Source organism: Alternaria atra, assembly GCF_907166805.1.
Source record: "Alternaria atra isolate CS162 genome assembly, contig: 21, whole genome shotgun sequence".
Taxonomy (NCBI): domain Eukaryota; kingdom Fungi; phylum Ascomycota; class Dothideomycetes; order Pleosporales; family Pleosporaceae; genus Alternaria; species Alternaria atra.
The window spans coordinates 1724207-1740254 of record NW_025091319.1 but is presented as its reverse complement, the minus strand read 5'-3'; the positions used below and the strand labels follow the sequence as shown (position 1 = coordinate 1740254).

The following is a 16048-nucleotide window of genomic DNA, read 5'->3' as shown; positions in this document are numbered from 1 at the left end:
TTGTGATTTGGCGCGCACGGCACAGCGTCTATGGACGTGGGCGGTACGGAGCGTCTGCCGCGAGGTCTGGGCGGTTTCTGCTGCGGCACTGCATCGACAACGGGATTACTTAGATCACAATATCATCTACCGGTACACTGGGTCACCAAGTCCTCTTGCCGATGCAGGCTGGACCGAAATGGCACAATAGGGAAGCCATAACCAACGTTTGATATATACTACAGTCGCACTGTTTTCCAGCTTCATCGGGTGTCGTTTCCGCTATATTGCCTGTTATTGTCGTCTCTCATGGGTTGATTTATTTCGGCCTCTCGCTTGCTATCACAAATACTCCAAATCCCGTTGCACGTCTGCCATGATGACAAACGTCTCACTGCCTAATGGCAACAGCCAGGGCTTCAAGAAGTCCAGCAACTCGTTTTCTCAGACCACTGTACTTACGGTTGGTTACGTCGCCATCTCGGTTGTATCAGTCGTTATGATAGCTCGTGTAGTGCTACATGTGATGCGGCCGAAAAGACTAGGAACAGAAGACTATTGCGCATTTTTGGCGTACGCGTTCTTCGTTTCTCAATGTGCACTTTACATTACTATCTCACCCTTGTCAGACCGAGTCATGGCCGTGCAAGAGGGAAGGGCTCCATACTATCCCGAACTGATCGAGGAAGGTTTTTTACTGGGAAGGCTATACTTTCCAGCTCTTATCATCTTCTGGATCATCCTCTGGCTCGTCAAGTTCGGACTACTTCTCTTGTATAGGAAGCTTCTAGTTGGACTACCATGTGTTTACAATAAGATTTGGTGGTCTATCGTGGTATTTTGCGCTATCGTAAGTACTCGCACGATATAGTTTATATTGCTTCCCCCGCTCACCACGTATAAGCAGACCCAAGTCGGGAACTACGTTTGTTATATTCTATCTTGCGAAACTATGAAAGGTTTCTTCAACGGTGGTTGTCATGACAGAGTTCGCCAATTCATGAGTGTCTGGTACTCATACGCTGCCGACACGCTGACCAACATCATGAGTACGCCAAAATCACTACTGCGTGTCACATCCAGCATCTTGACTAACTACTACTCACTAAGTTATCGCATTTCCTATGCACCTAACGTGGAATCTCCAGTTGCCGCGAGGACAAAAGATCGGGTAGGTCATGTTCTACGACCACTACCGAGTACACGCAGCTAAAACCTACGCAGTATGAAGCTCCTAGGTTTTTGGAGAGCTTGGACTTTGGGATACCAGATGCGCTCCGTATCCGGCGCTCTCGTGTCAACGCTGTGAAAGCTAACAAGCGGGCCAGGTATTCATGCGCTTTTCGCCAGTGCTGTGCTTTGCATCTTCATCTCTACACTTCGTGCCGCACAAATCACAGCAAACACGATCCGAACAGACGCTGATACAGATGGAACCTGGCTCGCAGTGTGGGGTATGGCTGAGTGCGCCGTCGGTACGTCCGTTGTCTTTTATTCTCGAGATCTCTTCTCATCGCACCTTGACGCTATCAGCGAGAACTTCGCTAACACGTTTGATAGCTGTAGTCATTGGCCTTACACCCTCGTTCGCTATCCTCATACGCGCAGGCCGAAACGCTATGAGGAATGCTGGCCACATACAGCACGAAGGGCAAGAGGTCCAGCTTACTACTATTGGTGGTTCAGGTGGATCAGGAAATCGCCACAAGAAAATTCCCACCGAAACGTGGGTAACGATTAATGACAGCCAGGAAGCGCTAGCGACAAAACAAGATACGGCATCGGTAACGACTAGTGCGCGCCATGATGAGGAGAGTCTGGGCCTCGCACTATGAGCTTGAGAACGTCTGGAGTATGCGTCTAGATGTCGCGATCCCGAAAAGGCAAATCAACGAGAAAGAGTCGCATTTTGCATGCCGTGCTTTCATGATGGGGCACCATGAGCTGAAGATTGGGATATTCGCAGCCCTGAATAGTACACTTCGTTACGGAGGAATTTCAATATAGGATCTTGAACTTATATTGCGGGTAGTCATACCTCACAGCTACCAGGCCATGGTCTTGTTCACCCGGAAGCGCGATATCCCCGGACTGTTCCCAACCCTACAAAAGACGCTGATTAGGTGCAACTTTGTCTTTTCTTGTCGCTTGCACATCAAATACTTCAATTCGTATATCAGCGTCGATTTCATGCAATATGTATGTGAAGAACATGTTCAATGCTCGACGAAGAGAAGGGTGGGCCTAATCTGTAAGGCCTCTAGCGAGACAACGCATGTATGCAAGCCACAAGGAGAGTACCTAAGTATGGCTTAGTTCCACGCCACGTGCTAAACTAGATAGTCGACAGTAGCTGAACCAACAAAATAGCTTCGACAATTGTGAGAAGCGGCGAGCTGAACTTGATTCTGATACGCGCTCGACTTTGGCCTCCGCTGACGTTTGCTATAAATTATGAGGGAATAATGGAACAACTTACACAACGCGAATTGACCTTCGTAGCACCCTTTGATAGCCTCAATCTCTATACAATACCCACGACGTCAATCACGAAACCGTCATGGGAGGCATGGAATCAGCCTTTAAGAAACATGAGAACATCAAGGTCTCCACGTCTATCAACGATTATGCTCGTACCGAAGTTGTCACGAGCTTCCAAAAGGCTGTGAACAAAACGTCGTATCACGCCTATACCTTACTGCTTTTCACAAGCGATACCATGATCGACATGGTCATTCCAAGCACAGCTCTTGGAGTTCTTGCAGCTCTTTCTGGCTCAGCCCTGGACCTACCGTCGCAACAAGGCCTTGATATTCTGCAAAGAATACCGAAAGTGCTGATATGGCTTTGGCTCATGGTTCTGCAATTCTGCCTTCAAAACCAGCGACATGCGTCTTCAATGCGGGAAGACGCGATCAACAAACCCTGGCGTCCAATTCCCGCAGGAAGAATCAACAGAACGCAAACGAACCAGCTCTTGCTCGCTACCTACTTGATAACTGCATTGGTCAGCTATCATTTGCGCGTAGTGCCGATTTACGTCGCGTGGGTCATCCTCATCACGGCATACAACGACACTGGCTTTAGCGACTACAGCGGCATCGTGCGTAATGTCTTCGCTGGTGCGGGCTTTACGTGCACCTTCAGCGGTGCTCTTAATATTGCTCTCGGCCCACACAACCCGATAAGCTATACAGCCTGGCAATGGACTCTTCTAGTCACATTTGGTATCATTGCAACAACCATTCAGACCCAAGAGTTTCGCGACGAAGCGGGCGACAGAGCCCGTGGCCGCCGTACAGTTGTCATCGAGTTGGGGAGAAAATATGCGCTGTGGACTGTTGTGGTGACCGTCGCTTTCTGGTCTGTGTATGCGCCCTTGGGATTTCTTGGTGCTCGTTGGGAGGCGGCGGCTTTATCGATCGGACTTGGTGCGCTTCTAGTTGGTACTGCTATGTGGGCGCTCGGCCTAGAGGATCGAAAGTTAGACCGACAAATGTACAAGCTTTGGTGTCTCTGGTTGTGTTCGTTTGCCGGTCTTCCGCTCTTAGCTACTGTCTTCCCTTCACAGGAGTAGTAGCGGATTCGAAGTGGAAAGCTTGTTAGAGACTAGAAAGAAGGCACAACATGCGGCGGGAACTCACCATATCAGCGCATATTCTGTTAGGAGAACACGTAGAGCGGAACTGCAAGTCAGCTGCTCGGCGCGCCTGGATCGCCCATGTGGCATAAAAGAGAGTTTGCGTTTACGCTGTCGCTGATTATGCTGTCCCTGTGATGCCGGCGACTTCGGGACTTGAAGGAGATGTTGTGGAAACTGCAGGGCGGCAACTAATAGTAGCGTGAGCTGTTGATAATAAGTGACTTCTGGTAGTATAGCTCTAGCATAGTACAGAATGCTTATTCTCATTTTGTGATATACATCGGAAACGATTCAAGTCAAATGGTGATGGATAGGCGCTTGTACACGGAAAAGAGGATGCAGGTCGGTAGATGCGGTTGAGCTTAAGCCGGCCTAGCGCCTTGCCTTATCGATACTGAACCTTGGCTTTCAGAATCCACATGCCTCTGCCCCCCGCCGTCTCACAAACTCGGTGGAAACGCTGCATCAGCGGAGGGATCTAGAATATATCCACGTATGCCACCTGACGACCGGATACTATAGAAGGTAATCGCCACAGGCTCTCACTGAAAGCATGAGCTGCATGTGTGACAGTCCTCGCATTCCGCCCATGCAGTACCAGGACCTAGGCACGGTAGTACTCATTTCTTGAGCATTTGGCGAGAGCGCTCGCTTCTTGATGCCTTGTTTGGATCTCCTGAACTTCGCGTCTACGAGACTTAGTCTCGTTCAGGAGCCGAGACCCATGTCTGCACGCCCCGTAGCTACGCGCTGGAATATGTAGGGGGCATGAAATCAATCCGTGTACTTCGGCATGTAGACGGTACACCGACGTCACGCACTTCGCTATCGTCTATTTCATACCGAAACTATGCCCTATGAAGTTGCCAAGGGCAAGAGCGGAGCCTCAAGCGGAGAACCAAGCGAGGTCTAGGTTTATCCACCAATTGACCTTGGTCATCAAGATCACGCAACAAAACCACCTATACAAGCATGCCAATCCCTGAATTGAACACAGTCTCTTTCTTGAGGTTCACATCATCCATCTTCTGAAAGTTTCAAGCACCAACATGGCCGCCAATGCTCTCGTCGACTCGCTGAAGAGCGCTAACCTCCTCCCTTCGGCCATTATTTCAGAGTCTTTCACTCCAGCCCTGGACCTCAGCGTCAAGTTCTCCTCCGGACTCGCTCCACAACATGGAAGTCTCGCTCGCGTGAGCCAGGTCAAGGAGCAACCCATCATCTCCATCTCCTCTCCACCAACATCTTCCGCCACTACCTACACCTTCATGATGATTGACCCAGACGCGCCTACACCAGATGACCCGAAGTTTGGTTACTGGCGCCACTGGGTTGTTGCTTCCATTCCTTCTCCATCAGCGACCACGTCTCCAGACGACATCACGACAAGAGGCACGACACTGACGCAGTATCTGGCACCTGGACCAAAGGACGAGAGTGGGCCGCATCGGTACCTGTTCCTCCTTTTTGAGGAAAAGGCGGGAGGGAGCTTGGAGAAGGCGGATGTTGGAGGGGAAGAGTTTGTAGAGAGGAGGAGTTTCAGAGCCGAGGAATTGGCAGCGAAGAAGGGATTGAAGTTAGTTGGAGTACAGTGGATGAGGGGAGTTGGTGATGGGTGGAAGGGAGAGAAAGACGAGTTGTAGAGAAGGCGAACAACAAGCTAGGAGACATTTCTTATGATAGATATCTCACGATAACCTCCACAGATGGTACGTCCTTATCGGCGAAAGTTGAAGTGGAAAATCCACTTGCTTCACGAATCTGCTCTATCTTCCATCATCAACGAATACTAAACTCCGCTATCTGAACCTAGAGAAACAGGGTCTCCTTACATTGTACTGTGCTTTTTGCAGAAGGAAAAACACCCGATATTGCAAGCATCATCCGGATGATGCCGTCACGGCTGTCTCACTGGACGTAGCCAGTTGTCTTCCTCGAAATTCATTATACTATCCCTGTCCGATCTAGACGTAAGTGATGACGTCCCAACTAATCGTATACCATGGTAATCTCCCTCCCTGGGGTTAGAACATCTCACCGCGCAGAACCGCGAACATCGTTCAGGCACCATCAACTCCATCCCACCATCTAATGAAGGCTGAGCAGCCTGAAACTACACTCCAGACGTGTCTCCGCCTACTGTATATCTCTAATACAAAAAAAATAGCATTGCTGGCTTTGTTTCTAGGCAATTTGTCTCTGGCTTCATAAGCTGCAACGACGATGCACCCCTGCTCTACTATTAACTAACACTAAAATCGCCTCTTCGGAGGGCTTAAACGATACTCCGTTACATGAAACAAGACTAAATAAATTTAATGATGTGCAGCCGCTATCTACATACAGTGTAGGTTTGTCCGCTTTTGCAGGCAAGATCTTGTGTTCTTATGAGCGGACTTGACGTGCCTACATAGCGGGGTTATGCACGCTTCGCGGTATGCATTGTACGCTCGCGTTAATGTTAAGATCGTTTGAGTTGTGGCGTATGCAAGCTATCTTTAGCCACGGCACGTCCTGCCCGATAGTCCTCTTCCTGGCACCTCCACAGATTCACACCCCATCATAGCCCGCCTCGATGCTTAGTAAGCGAGATAGTCTACTCTTTTCCCGATGTGTGGACATGCACATATCCGCATCTATCAACGTTAACGGCGGCACGCGAGAGCGAAAACGATCGATCCAACAGCTTAATAGGCTGTCGCGCTTCCATGCTGTCCAGCCTGATGCGAGCAAGGACCGAAGCTCCTCCATCACAACATGCGACTGCTCGAGATACAATATGACGGCACGATTGTGCTCACAGAGGACTTGATGGGCGCCGGCAACGTGCCCGCCTACGCTATACTCTCGCACACCTGGCTGCCTGGTCAGGAGGTTACGTTCGACGAGTTTAAAAGAGGTCTTGGACGTGACAAGGCTGGCTTCGACAAGATCCGCTTCTGCGCACAACAGGCTCAGTGGGACGGCCTGCGATACCTTTGGGTGGATACGTGTTGCATCAACAAGGCGGATCATGTCGAGCTTCAGCATGCGATCAACTCCATGTTTCGCTGGTACCAGGAAGCGACTCGGTGCTATGTTCTCCTGACGGATGTGCTCAGCGTTGGGCCAGCGACCGATCGTGTACCCGGAATACCTGTTTGGGAGGGAGAGTTTCGGCGAAGCCGGTGGTTCACTCGAGGCTGGACGCTTCAAGAGCTGCTTGCCCCGCGCGTTGTAAGCTTCTACTCTAGAGACTGGACGCATCTAGGCGACCGATACAACCTGAAACAACTCATCCACGAGATCACAGACATCCCCTGCCCTGCCCTTGCAGGAGCCCCGCTGAAAACCTTCAGCGTGGAGGAGCGCCTGTCTTGGTCGAACGAGCGCCAGACTACACGTGAAGAAGACAAGGCGTACTCGTTGCTGGGTATTTTTGGCGTCTTCACGTTCCTCAACTATGGCGAAGGTGAGACCAATGCTTTCAAAAGGCTACGAAAAGCGATCGCGGAAGATTCGCAGGAATTGTCCCAGCCACAGGCGTCAGCGGGGAGCCTTGGAGGGCGCATCGCCACCTATACACCTGGTACGTATAAAGACAGCCGGATAGTTAGCTTTCTGTGTGTCTGATCTGTTTGCCCTAACCTGTCAGCTCTCCACAATCCCTCGTACTATATACCGTTCCCCAAGAACCGATATTTCGTTGGAAGGAGAGAAGAGCTCGAGATGCTTAATCAGACGCTGCTGGAGGGCACAGGCTGCCAAAAGATGTCGATTGTGGGACTCGGTGGGGCTGGGAAGACACAGCTAGCCTTGCGATTTGCATACACAGTCAGAGAGACTATGTCAGCCGTCTCGATCTTCTGGATGCCTGCACTCAGCATGGAGAGCTATGAGCAAGCTTGTGTGGCTATTGCTGCTGCTCTGCACATCAGTCAGGTGGAGACGGGCAAAGATAACGCAAAAGAGCTGGTGAAAGAGCATCTGAGTGCGGATCAGGCTGGCCCGTGGCTGCTTGTGCTCGATAATGCAGATGATCACGACATCTTGTATGGGACCGAGCATGTTGCGGGCATCGTCGACTACCTACCAGAGAGCGAGAAGGGCATAAGCAGACTAGATGCCATGAACTTTTTGGAGAAGTCTTTGATTGGGAAAAATCTTACTGAGGAACGCAAGGAGATGGAAGAACTATTGGACGAGTTAGCGTGCCTTCCTTTGGCCATCGCCCAGGCTGCCGCGTACCTAAATATGAATAGAACATCTATTACAAGGTATCTGCGGCTGCTGAGACACACAGAGCAAGATACCATCAGTCTGATGAGCAAAGAGTTCCGCGACCAAACACGCTACAAGGGCTCGGCGAACGCAGTGGTCTCGACGTGGGTAGTGTCGTTCAGTCAGCTTCGAGAGCGCGATGCGGTGGCAGCAGATCTGCTAGCGTTCATGTCGTGCATCGAATGGAAGGCAATACCGCGGTCGTTGCTACCGAAGGTACAGTCGCACGAGCGATTAGAAGAGGCTATCGGCACGCTCTGCGGGTACTCTTTTGTGTCAAGGCGGGCAGGCGATAACACTAGTGAAGTCGATGGAGGAGAAGAATGGTATGACTTGCATCGACTTGTGCATCTGGCTACTAGAGTCTGGGTAGACAAGTATGGCAGTACTGCAGATGTGGTGCAGCAGGCTCTGGCACATATTGCCGAGGTTTTTCCGAGCGATGATTTTGCCAATCAGGCCTTATGGAGAGCATACATGCCGCACGCACTGCGACTACTTGACACAAAAACATTCATCGATATCCAAAGTAGGGCCAAGCTGAGTTTCTGGGTAGGACGATGCCTAGATTTCGACGGTAGAGTCCCAGAAGCAGTGAGATGGCTAGAGGAGTGCTACTGTTGCGGAGAGGGGCTGGCCGAAGATGATTTAGATCGGCTGTCGTCCGAACATGAACTTGGTTTTTCCTACTGGGCGAACGGGCAGATCAAGGACGCTGTGAGGCTGCTAGAGCATGTCGTTAAGGTGAAAGGTGATACACTCGCAGAGACTCACCCTTCTCGGCTAGCGTCGGAGGGCTGGTTACGCTATATGACTTCTTATCAACAATAAATTCTATTCTTTCTCTTGCAACATTCCTATCTTGTACATTTTTGGCAATTTCGCTTGATGCAACACTTCAACATGCCTCAGGCGGTCAGGCGTTTCAAAGACTATGTTCTAAGGAGGGTTCTGGGACACACGTAAGCATAGCTATTGCTACTCGACAAAGATCTATACATATCGTAAATGTATCTCAAAAACAGTCTCAAGAGTTGCAAAGTACTTCACTCAATTGCAAAGCTCCGAGAACTTAGCTTGCATGTCGAGAAGAGTTTTAACAGACACGTATCTAAACCATGTAAAGTTCTAGTACATCTTCGCAACCAGGATTCTCCGTAAGGCCGCTAGACTGTTCTCTAATGCTATCACCTCGCCAGTTCGCATTACTTTACTCGATGGCGGTGGAGCTTCCGATGCCACTTCCTTGCGCTTGCGGCCACTCCCTCAAGTAATTCCAATCAAGTGACGACACCGCTTGACAATCCAGTATTTCGATGCACAATCAACGGTGTTGTTCCTTTCGACCCTGGTATCTAAAGCTCCGCCGATCTTCCTCAGGAGGGTCGCGCGTTCTGACCCGAGGATGCACACGATCCTGATATTCTGGTTCGTCTCTGGAGGCATGTCGATCACGGCTTGGAGTGCGAGATCGGCTGCTCCGATGTCGTTCCTGGTACCTACCGTTACTATCTTCCCGTCCTCGCACGCTTTCTGATAGTGTAGAGCTAAGCCTGCTCCAGCGGAATGGTGGCATGGGCGCACTAGAGTGTTGAGAGTTGATTGGAGACGGTGGCTTGTCTTCAGGACGGCTGGCGTATAGGGCTTGACGAATTTGGCGGCTATTGTCATTGTTGCGATGTTCTCTAGAGACAGACGGCTGCGGTCCAGTCCTTTGGTCACGGATACCGGTTACTGGATCTCCGAGGCGCTCCAGGAATTCATTCTTTGCTTCGCCTTGATTCTGCCATCTGGTAGATTGATTGTGATACATACTTGCACGCTTCGTCTTATTGCGGTTTTCAGGGCTGTGAGTATCAGCATTGCCTCCTTGAGAAGTGCTTTCGACCGAACGTCGCCAGTCAGAGATGTCGTTTTGCCGCCTTTCTGTCCGTCTCTGCTCAGCGGGATCGAACTCGGACGAAGCTGATGATGCCTCTTCAAGACCGGTGTCACTAGACTGAGCTCTCTTGCGTTCCTCTTTGTCTTTCGGATCGCTCTTCTTTGCTGGCCGTTCATTATCTGTGTCGGAATTGTCGTCTGGTATCAATCGCCCTGCATCTCTCCAGACTTTGAGCAAGACCTTGTCTACATCTGTCCAAGCCTTTCGCCACCTATTCAAGCCACGCGCAAGATCTCTGTCAAGAGTTGCTATCTTTGCTTCGAAAATCTTTTGGTTGGCTTTCAGTCGCTCGACGCCTTGCGCTAGCTTCTTCAGACTCTTCTTCTGTAACTCGGTCGGCTCTTTATCTAGTTCTATCTCCAAGCGTTTGACGCTCAAGCGATGTGGGATGCTTCTAGAGATCCGGCCTTATCAGCTTGCTTCAAGACAAATTCGTGCCTCCATCTTTTGACGTCCTGTAGCGCGGATTTGTGACCGCATACTAACGCGAGAGCGGTTTGAATCTTTCCCTCAAGCCCTTCTGTCAAGAACAATACTGAAGTTTTGCGTCTACCATTTCGTAAACCTGTGAGTCGCGGCTGCAAGCTGTTCGAACTCGAACTAGGGGCTGTTCGACTGACCCATGCTCCATGGGCTCTTTCTGAAAAAGTCGTTTCCAGTTCTGCGTCGTCATACATGTCTCTTTTTTTGGTGGGGTATAGTTCTTCTTGCGACGGGATGCGCGAATTTTCCATGGTTTTGTGTGGGATAACAAAGCTAGCGAGATCCTTTGATAAGAATATCGCTTTGTACATCAAGGACAAAGACAGAGCCAGGGATATCAATTACGTTATGCTCAAGATGGCCTACATGAAAGACTTCACAGCGCACGAGTATTAGTCTGAGTGTTAATCCGCATACAGAGCGGCTGTCTAAGCATTTTTTAAGTCGGGTGGTTAGATCTGGATAAGTTAGAAGCATTCCAAGACTGTTAGGCCTGTATTGAGCGCCAATGTGGACTGAATTTACATCGTCCGAGCGGTAGGCACAACCACTAGATACCCGGATTCTTTTTAGTTACACGTATCATGGATCGTGCTCGGTCAGTCGTGCGTCGCAGCGGGAAGGTCATGGATACGGCGAATGGGTTCCCTCCGGGAGCCTGGAGCTCCTACTGCTGATAGACCTGTCGCGCGTTACTACATTATGACCTTCCCCTACCTCTACCTTCTCTTTCATTTCTACCTGTAACAACTTCTCTTCGCAACCCGCTTCTCAGCCACCTTTTCACAGTGATCTTAGCCACTTTAGCTGTCAGGCCTGGCTGACGATATATACTATCCTGCACACTTATCAGCAGTTTACTGATCATACGTACCTTTTTGGTTGCAAGGCGTAGTGGTGCAGGGCTGCGTTCTTGACATTAGCTTCATAGAGGGCTTACCGTTTTCAACTTCGCCAAAAATGCATCGTCCCCGAATGTTCCGAGAACCGGACACCAAGGGCTATGTACCATCGCCCAATGATACTATTGCTACCTTCGAACCCGAGGATGTAGTGGTCATCGATTTGGATGGCTCGACAAGACATTATGCCACCTCAAATACTGTACAAGATACTACGTGCATCCAGGAGCAAGATCATGAACCCTCTCTGCATTCCCATCAGGAAGCGCACCACCTAGAGATCGATAACCAGGAGGAAAGCCGCGCACCTCCGCCACATTCCTCCCGGAAAGGGTCTGGACAAGTGATTAGTTACCGAAAGCAGAATAAAGGACCACAAGGAACTGGTAGACAATCGACCACCGACCCACTATTCAATCCACAACCTGCCTTTAGTGTCAGCACAGCACATCGGATTGTGTGATTGGGGATAACGAGCTTGCGGATAGCGAGGTATTGGTCTGGAAAATGAAAGGCGGTCACGACTGGAGCTGATGACTCTCGTATGACCTGGCTAAAGTCACACCATAGGCTACGTTGCATAACTTCCGACTTGAAGCCCCTATGATTCGCAATACCGTCGACTTGGGGTTCGCGAAGTCCTTCGTCTCTACTGGACGACCCGGTCACGATGTAAGTGCGCAGGCTGATCGCGCATTTCATGCGCCAGTATCGACGCAGTTCGCTTGCGACAAGTAGCGACATGCGCGAGATTCGTTAGGCTCATGGGCGAAAGGTTGACTGGTGCACTGGCCATTAACAAAACGATGGGAGAATGGAGTCTGGAGTGGAGGAGCGTCCATCGCTATTCGCACCTTCGACATGACTCATAGCCGCACTGGCGGCTGGAACTCATCTAGGAAGCATACTTTTCTTTACATTCGGTTATCTATCTAGAGTTGACATCTTTAGACTCTCACCACTTTGGTGGCGTGGCTTAAAGAAGTCGCGAATCGACAGTCTATTAGAATTCGGCGTCCTTCCTGCAACGCCTTGCACACTCAGCCTCCCCTGTTCCCACTCGACAGCCAGAGATTCACGCGTCGACGATCGACTGTCGCTCGTCCTTGACATGATAACTTTCTGCAGTTTTCTTCCACTTGGTTCCCGGACCTCTCGCTTCCGCTTACTACCAATGGGGCTATAACTGTATTCTTCAAGCTGTTCGATTGAATTTTGAGATGCTGTGTCTTCGATGTCAAACTGGAGTGCCAATTTTCGAAGACCATCTTGGAAATCCTGATTCTGTCGTGAGATTGGTGCTATATCCTGAACAGCTTTCTCTGCCATCGTTGCGACCCTCCCGTCAATAGATACTGCACCATCAGGTTCGATGACTTGAATATCTTCATCCCGATAGCCGTCGGTTCTGCGTAGGTATTGCGCCGGTTTTGCTATATTCTCCAGAACTTCCGGAGAAATTTCGCCAGTATCGCATGTAGATCCTGCCATACGCCTCAACTCCGCACATAAACCAGAGTATATGTCCCTGTACTGGCGATCGTCAGTCCAGCTTGAAAAAGACTGAGAGCGAGAGCGGGATCTCTCCTGACTCCGCCGATCCGGCCACACCTGTCGATATCCATGCGTGCGAGGCTCCTGTCTGTGATTTCTGAACCTACTGTTTCGACTTTGCGAACGAGAGCGAGACGCAGACTGAGTATGTTGGGTATGATCTTGTCCGCGCGCTTGTGGACGGCGATCTAGACTCTGCGATCTAGTCTTCGTCTTCCGGTTATGGTGAGAGTTTAGATGTTCTCTGTCGCGAGATCCTGAGCGGCTGCGAGGTCCTCGGTTTATCGGCGGCTGTCCACGTCGATACTCATGGACTCTGCCTGCGCCCACCCATACGCGGTCGAGTTCTTGCTGTAGCGCAAACCAAGCGTTGGTCCATCTCTCCTGGCCTAACTTAACTGCTTCCTCATGCTTCTGACGCTGACATTCGTTCCATTTTTTCGTTTTCCGACACTTCATCCGTTCTTCCAGAAGCTTTTGCAACTTGTCCCTCTGGTCATCTGTTGCCCCTCCATCTCTTTTCACTTTCTTTTTCGTAAGCTCTATTATGTGCTCCAATTCGTCCACCCATGACTGAGTCTCTGCCTCCTTCTCAAAACGAGTCTTTATTTCTTCGGGGATACTCTCAGCAAAACTCCAGTATTGATGAGCGATACACAGCGCGTTCTGTATCTTTTCCGCCAGAGATTCGGATAGCATCAATGCAGCTACCCTTGTCGGGCCATCGCAAATGCTTACAAGTTTCGCTGATCCATCGGTAAACTCCAATCCGTCTTTGACTTGCGTCGTCCACTGACGATAGATCAAATCTTGTTGTGTGGAGTGAAATTAGGGTCATGTTCAGGATAGAATAGGTGGTGATTGTCCACTTTGGGTGACTGGAGATTCAATGATGGCGAGGGAATGATAATATAGGCTTGAAAAAAGGAGGTGAACGACTCCACATATATCCGGTGTAGGAAACACAGTGTCGATACGTACCTTAATTTACGGAAGAACAGACACAATGACCTCCTTAATTGACCTAAGCCAAAATGGGTCTAAGGCTTGCTTCTACTTCAGTAGAGTTACCTTTCGATCCATAGTCGTTGTCACTACCTCAGCACAACTGCCTCAACCCAAGAAGAACTTTATCAGCGCCAGCTTGACACATAAAAAGGTTCAGCTTTGATGATGCCTCTCAGGAACCAGCTCGCAGAGTTATCTTCAGACCTTGAGCGTGCGCATCCTTCGTACAATGATATCAAAGATGGATCACCATATGACAAACAGGGTAATGAAGTACCGGCTCAAAAGCCTGACAACGATCGAACTGAACGTAAAGACAACGAAGACCGCTCTAGGGGAGACAATGGACGCCTCAACTATGATCAAGGAGAAAAGGCTCGTCACCAGCGATGTCGATCATCTTCCCCTCAACGATCACCCCGCCGAGATCAGACTCAGGATCATCGTAGCCGGCATCGTAGTCAGGAACATCATAATAGACCTTGCAGTCCCCAACGCGGTAGATCACGCGAGCGCACACCTAGACTGCCACCTCCACCTCCCGACGCGGGCTATACTATCTGGTATCATCGCAAAAAATGCAACTTTAACTGTGGGCCGGAGTATTTTGCGAGACCCCTCCAGTATCCGGGACATCTGACGAAGCAATATCACGCTGCTGATGTCGTGTCTATACGATACTGTGACTTCTCCTCCGATTCTCAAGCAAAGATTGGAGAGAAATTTACACTGTCTTCGCAAGGTAAAATATACGTCAAGGCAGAAGTCCCCTTCATCTTTTTCCATGTAGAGCCTGGCTATGGCATTGGCTGGATGGGTCGCCGCGCGGGTAACCGCGGCTTGGCTTGGCCGACCCCAGTGGAGGATCATCCGAAGTACTTCGGGATAGCGAACAGTGGCGATCCCAAGGGACCCGCTGGAAACAGCAGTCCCCATAAGCAACTAAAAATTGTGCTAGGGAACGGATCTGAGTCCCTTTTGTCGACGACTCATATCTTCGCTGGTGAGCTGGTAAAAGTCCCCATCCCATCAAGACGCAAGTACTGGGGCCGACTCACAGTCGAAAGTTATTACCAGTTATTCTGTCTGGAGGACTTCCTTACCGCAAGACCTCTATCACCCAATGCAAACCTAGAATCGACCCCAACAGGTGTTGACTTGGATATTGATGCGCTGAGAACATTACAAACAGCAAAAGACTCTTTGGTGGCAGGGTGGACAGAACAACTTGCAACTCTCGCTGCCAGACAAACTTCCATCAGCTACGAACAATACGAAGTCTGGCACTGATCAAGCTCAGCGTCAAGCACCAACTCCAGTACTAACTCCAGCACCATCGAATGATATCTGCTCATCTACCGCCGTACGCCCAACTCCAGAAAACAGGAATAGCTCGCAGCCAACGCCAACCCCGAATCGAGCTACAAATAAACCCCGCCAAGCCCCAACAACTCCAAACACTACAAACCACCTTGCACCTCAAGCTTCCACAGCGACAGAGGCAGCTACCCCAGGCGAACCTCAACCCGGACCGCAAGCAGAAATGCTTCAAGTTCACAGTATCGAGGCAAGCGCTCAGGGTCTTTGGGCTAATGTGATGGGACCCGCACGTGACATCGATATACACAATGCTCCGGTGCACAACGAACGGCGCAACGCGTCCAAGGAACCAAGTGCGGTGGGCAGTGGAGCTGAAGAAGGTGAGATTCCTGAGTAGAGGTATATGGAAAGAATCAAGCGACAAGGGAACGGAAGGAACGTGTACATCAAGATGAGCCTTGTGTTGTTTTTAGACTGCGAAGAAGAGCATGCGTGTAACAACGCTTGTCATTGTATTCCCCGGTGGAGTCTTTTGAAGCTAGTACTTTATGGTGTTTACGCAAGGCTCCCATCATAGCTCCTGCAAACCCGAGAAGTGCGAGCCACACTGTCCGTAGAACTCATACCTATCAGAGCATATGATATCATGAACTGGCCGCGAAAGCAAGAGTCTTTCGTGTTGCTGGCCTCAGCAAACAGCAAAATATTATCGAAAAAAAAGACCGCGAGCCATCACTCGCCATAAATTTTGTTTCTCTCGTCTCGTTCCAACTCGTTTCTGTACTACCAGCCTATACGGGCGGCGATTGCTCTCAGAGTGCGACGGAAGCAGCTGTTTTGACGCGTCACTGTGCGATGAGGTTGGGTAAAAGACATGTTCAGAGCGGAATGCAAGGGGGGACGATGCGGCTCCAGTCCGCCAAGACATCGGAGATTACCGGCGGCGATCATCACAGG

The 16048-nt window shown here is 50.1% G+C and overlaps 4 protein-coding genes across 4 annotated transcripts; all 4 read left to right on the top strand.

The window, feature by feature from the left end:
- Positions 1-931: 931 nt before the first annotated feature.
- ALTATR162_LOCUS995 (uncharacterized protein) lies at positions 932-1814 on the top strand (the record flags this gene model as incomplete). The annotated part of the gene is made up of 4 exons (XM_043308590.1): positions 932-1150; positions 1204-1258; positions 1308-1454; positions 1540-1814. 4 exons carry the CDS (start codon positions 932-934, stop codon positions 1812-1814), a joined length of 696 nt encoding a protein of 231 aa, XP_043164525.1.
- A 725-nt stretch (positions 1815-2539) lies between these two features.
- On the top strand, positions 2540-3556 carry ALTATR162_LOCUS994 (uncharacterized protein; the record flags this gene model as incomplete). Its single annotated transcript, XM_043308589.1, has 1 exon — positions 2540-3556. The coding sequence occupies one exon, from the start codon at positions 2540-2542 to the stop codon at positions 3554-3556; it is 1017 nt and encodes a 338-aa protein (XP_043164524.1).
- A 1115-nt stretch (positions 3557-4671) lies between these two features.
- ALTATR162_LOCUS993 (uncharacterized protein) lies at positions 4672-5265 on the top strand (the record flags this gene model as incomplete). The annotated part of the gene is made up of 1 exon (XM_043308588.1): positions 4672-5265. One exon carries the CDS (start codon positions 4672-4674, stop codon positions 5263-5265), a length of 594 nt encoding a protein of 197 aa, XP_043164523.1.
- A 2182-nt stretch (positions 5266-7447) lies between these two features.
- On the top strand, positions 7448-15061 carry ALTATR162_LOCUS992 (uncharacterized protein; the record flags this gene model as incomplete). Its single annotated transcript, XM_043308587.1, has 2 exons — positions 7448-7986; positions 14260-15061. 2 exons carry the CDS (start codon positions 7448-7450, stop codon positions 15059-15061), a joined length of 1341 nt encoding a protein of 446 aa, XP_043164522.1.
- Positions 15062-16048: the final 987 nt, after the last annotated feature.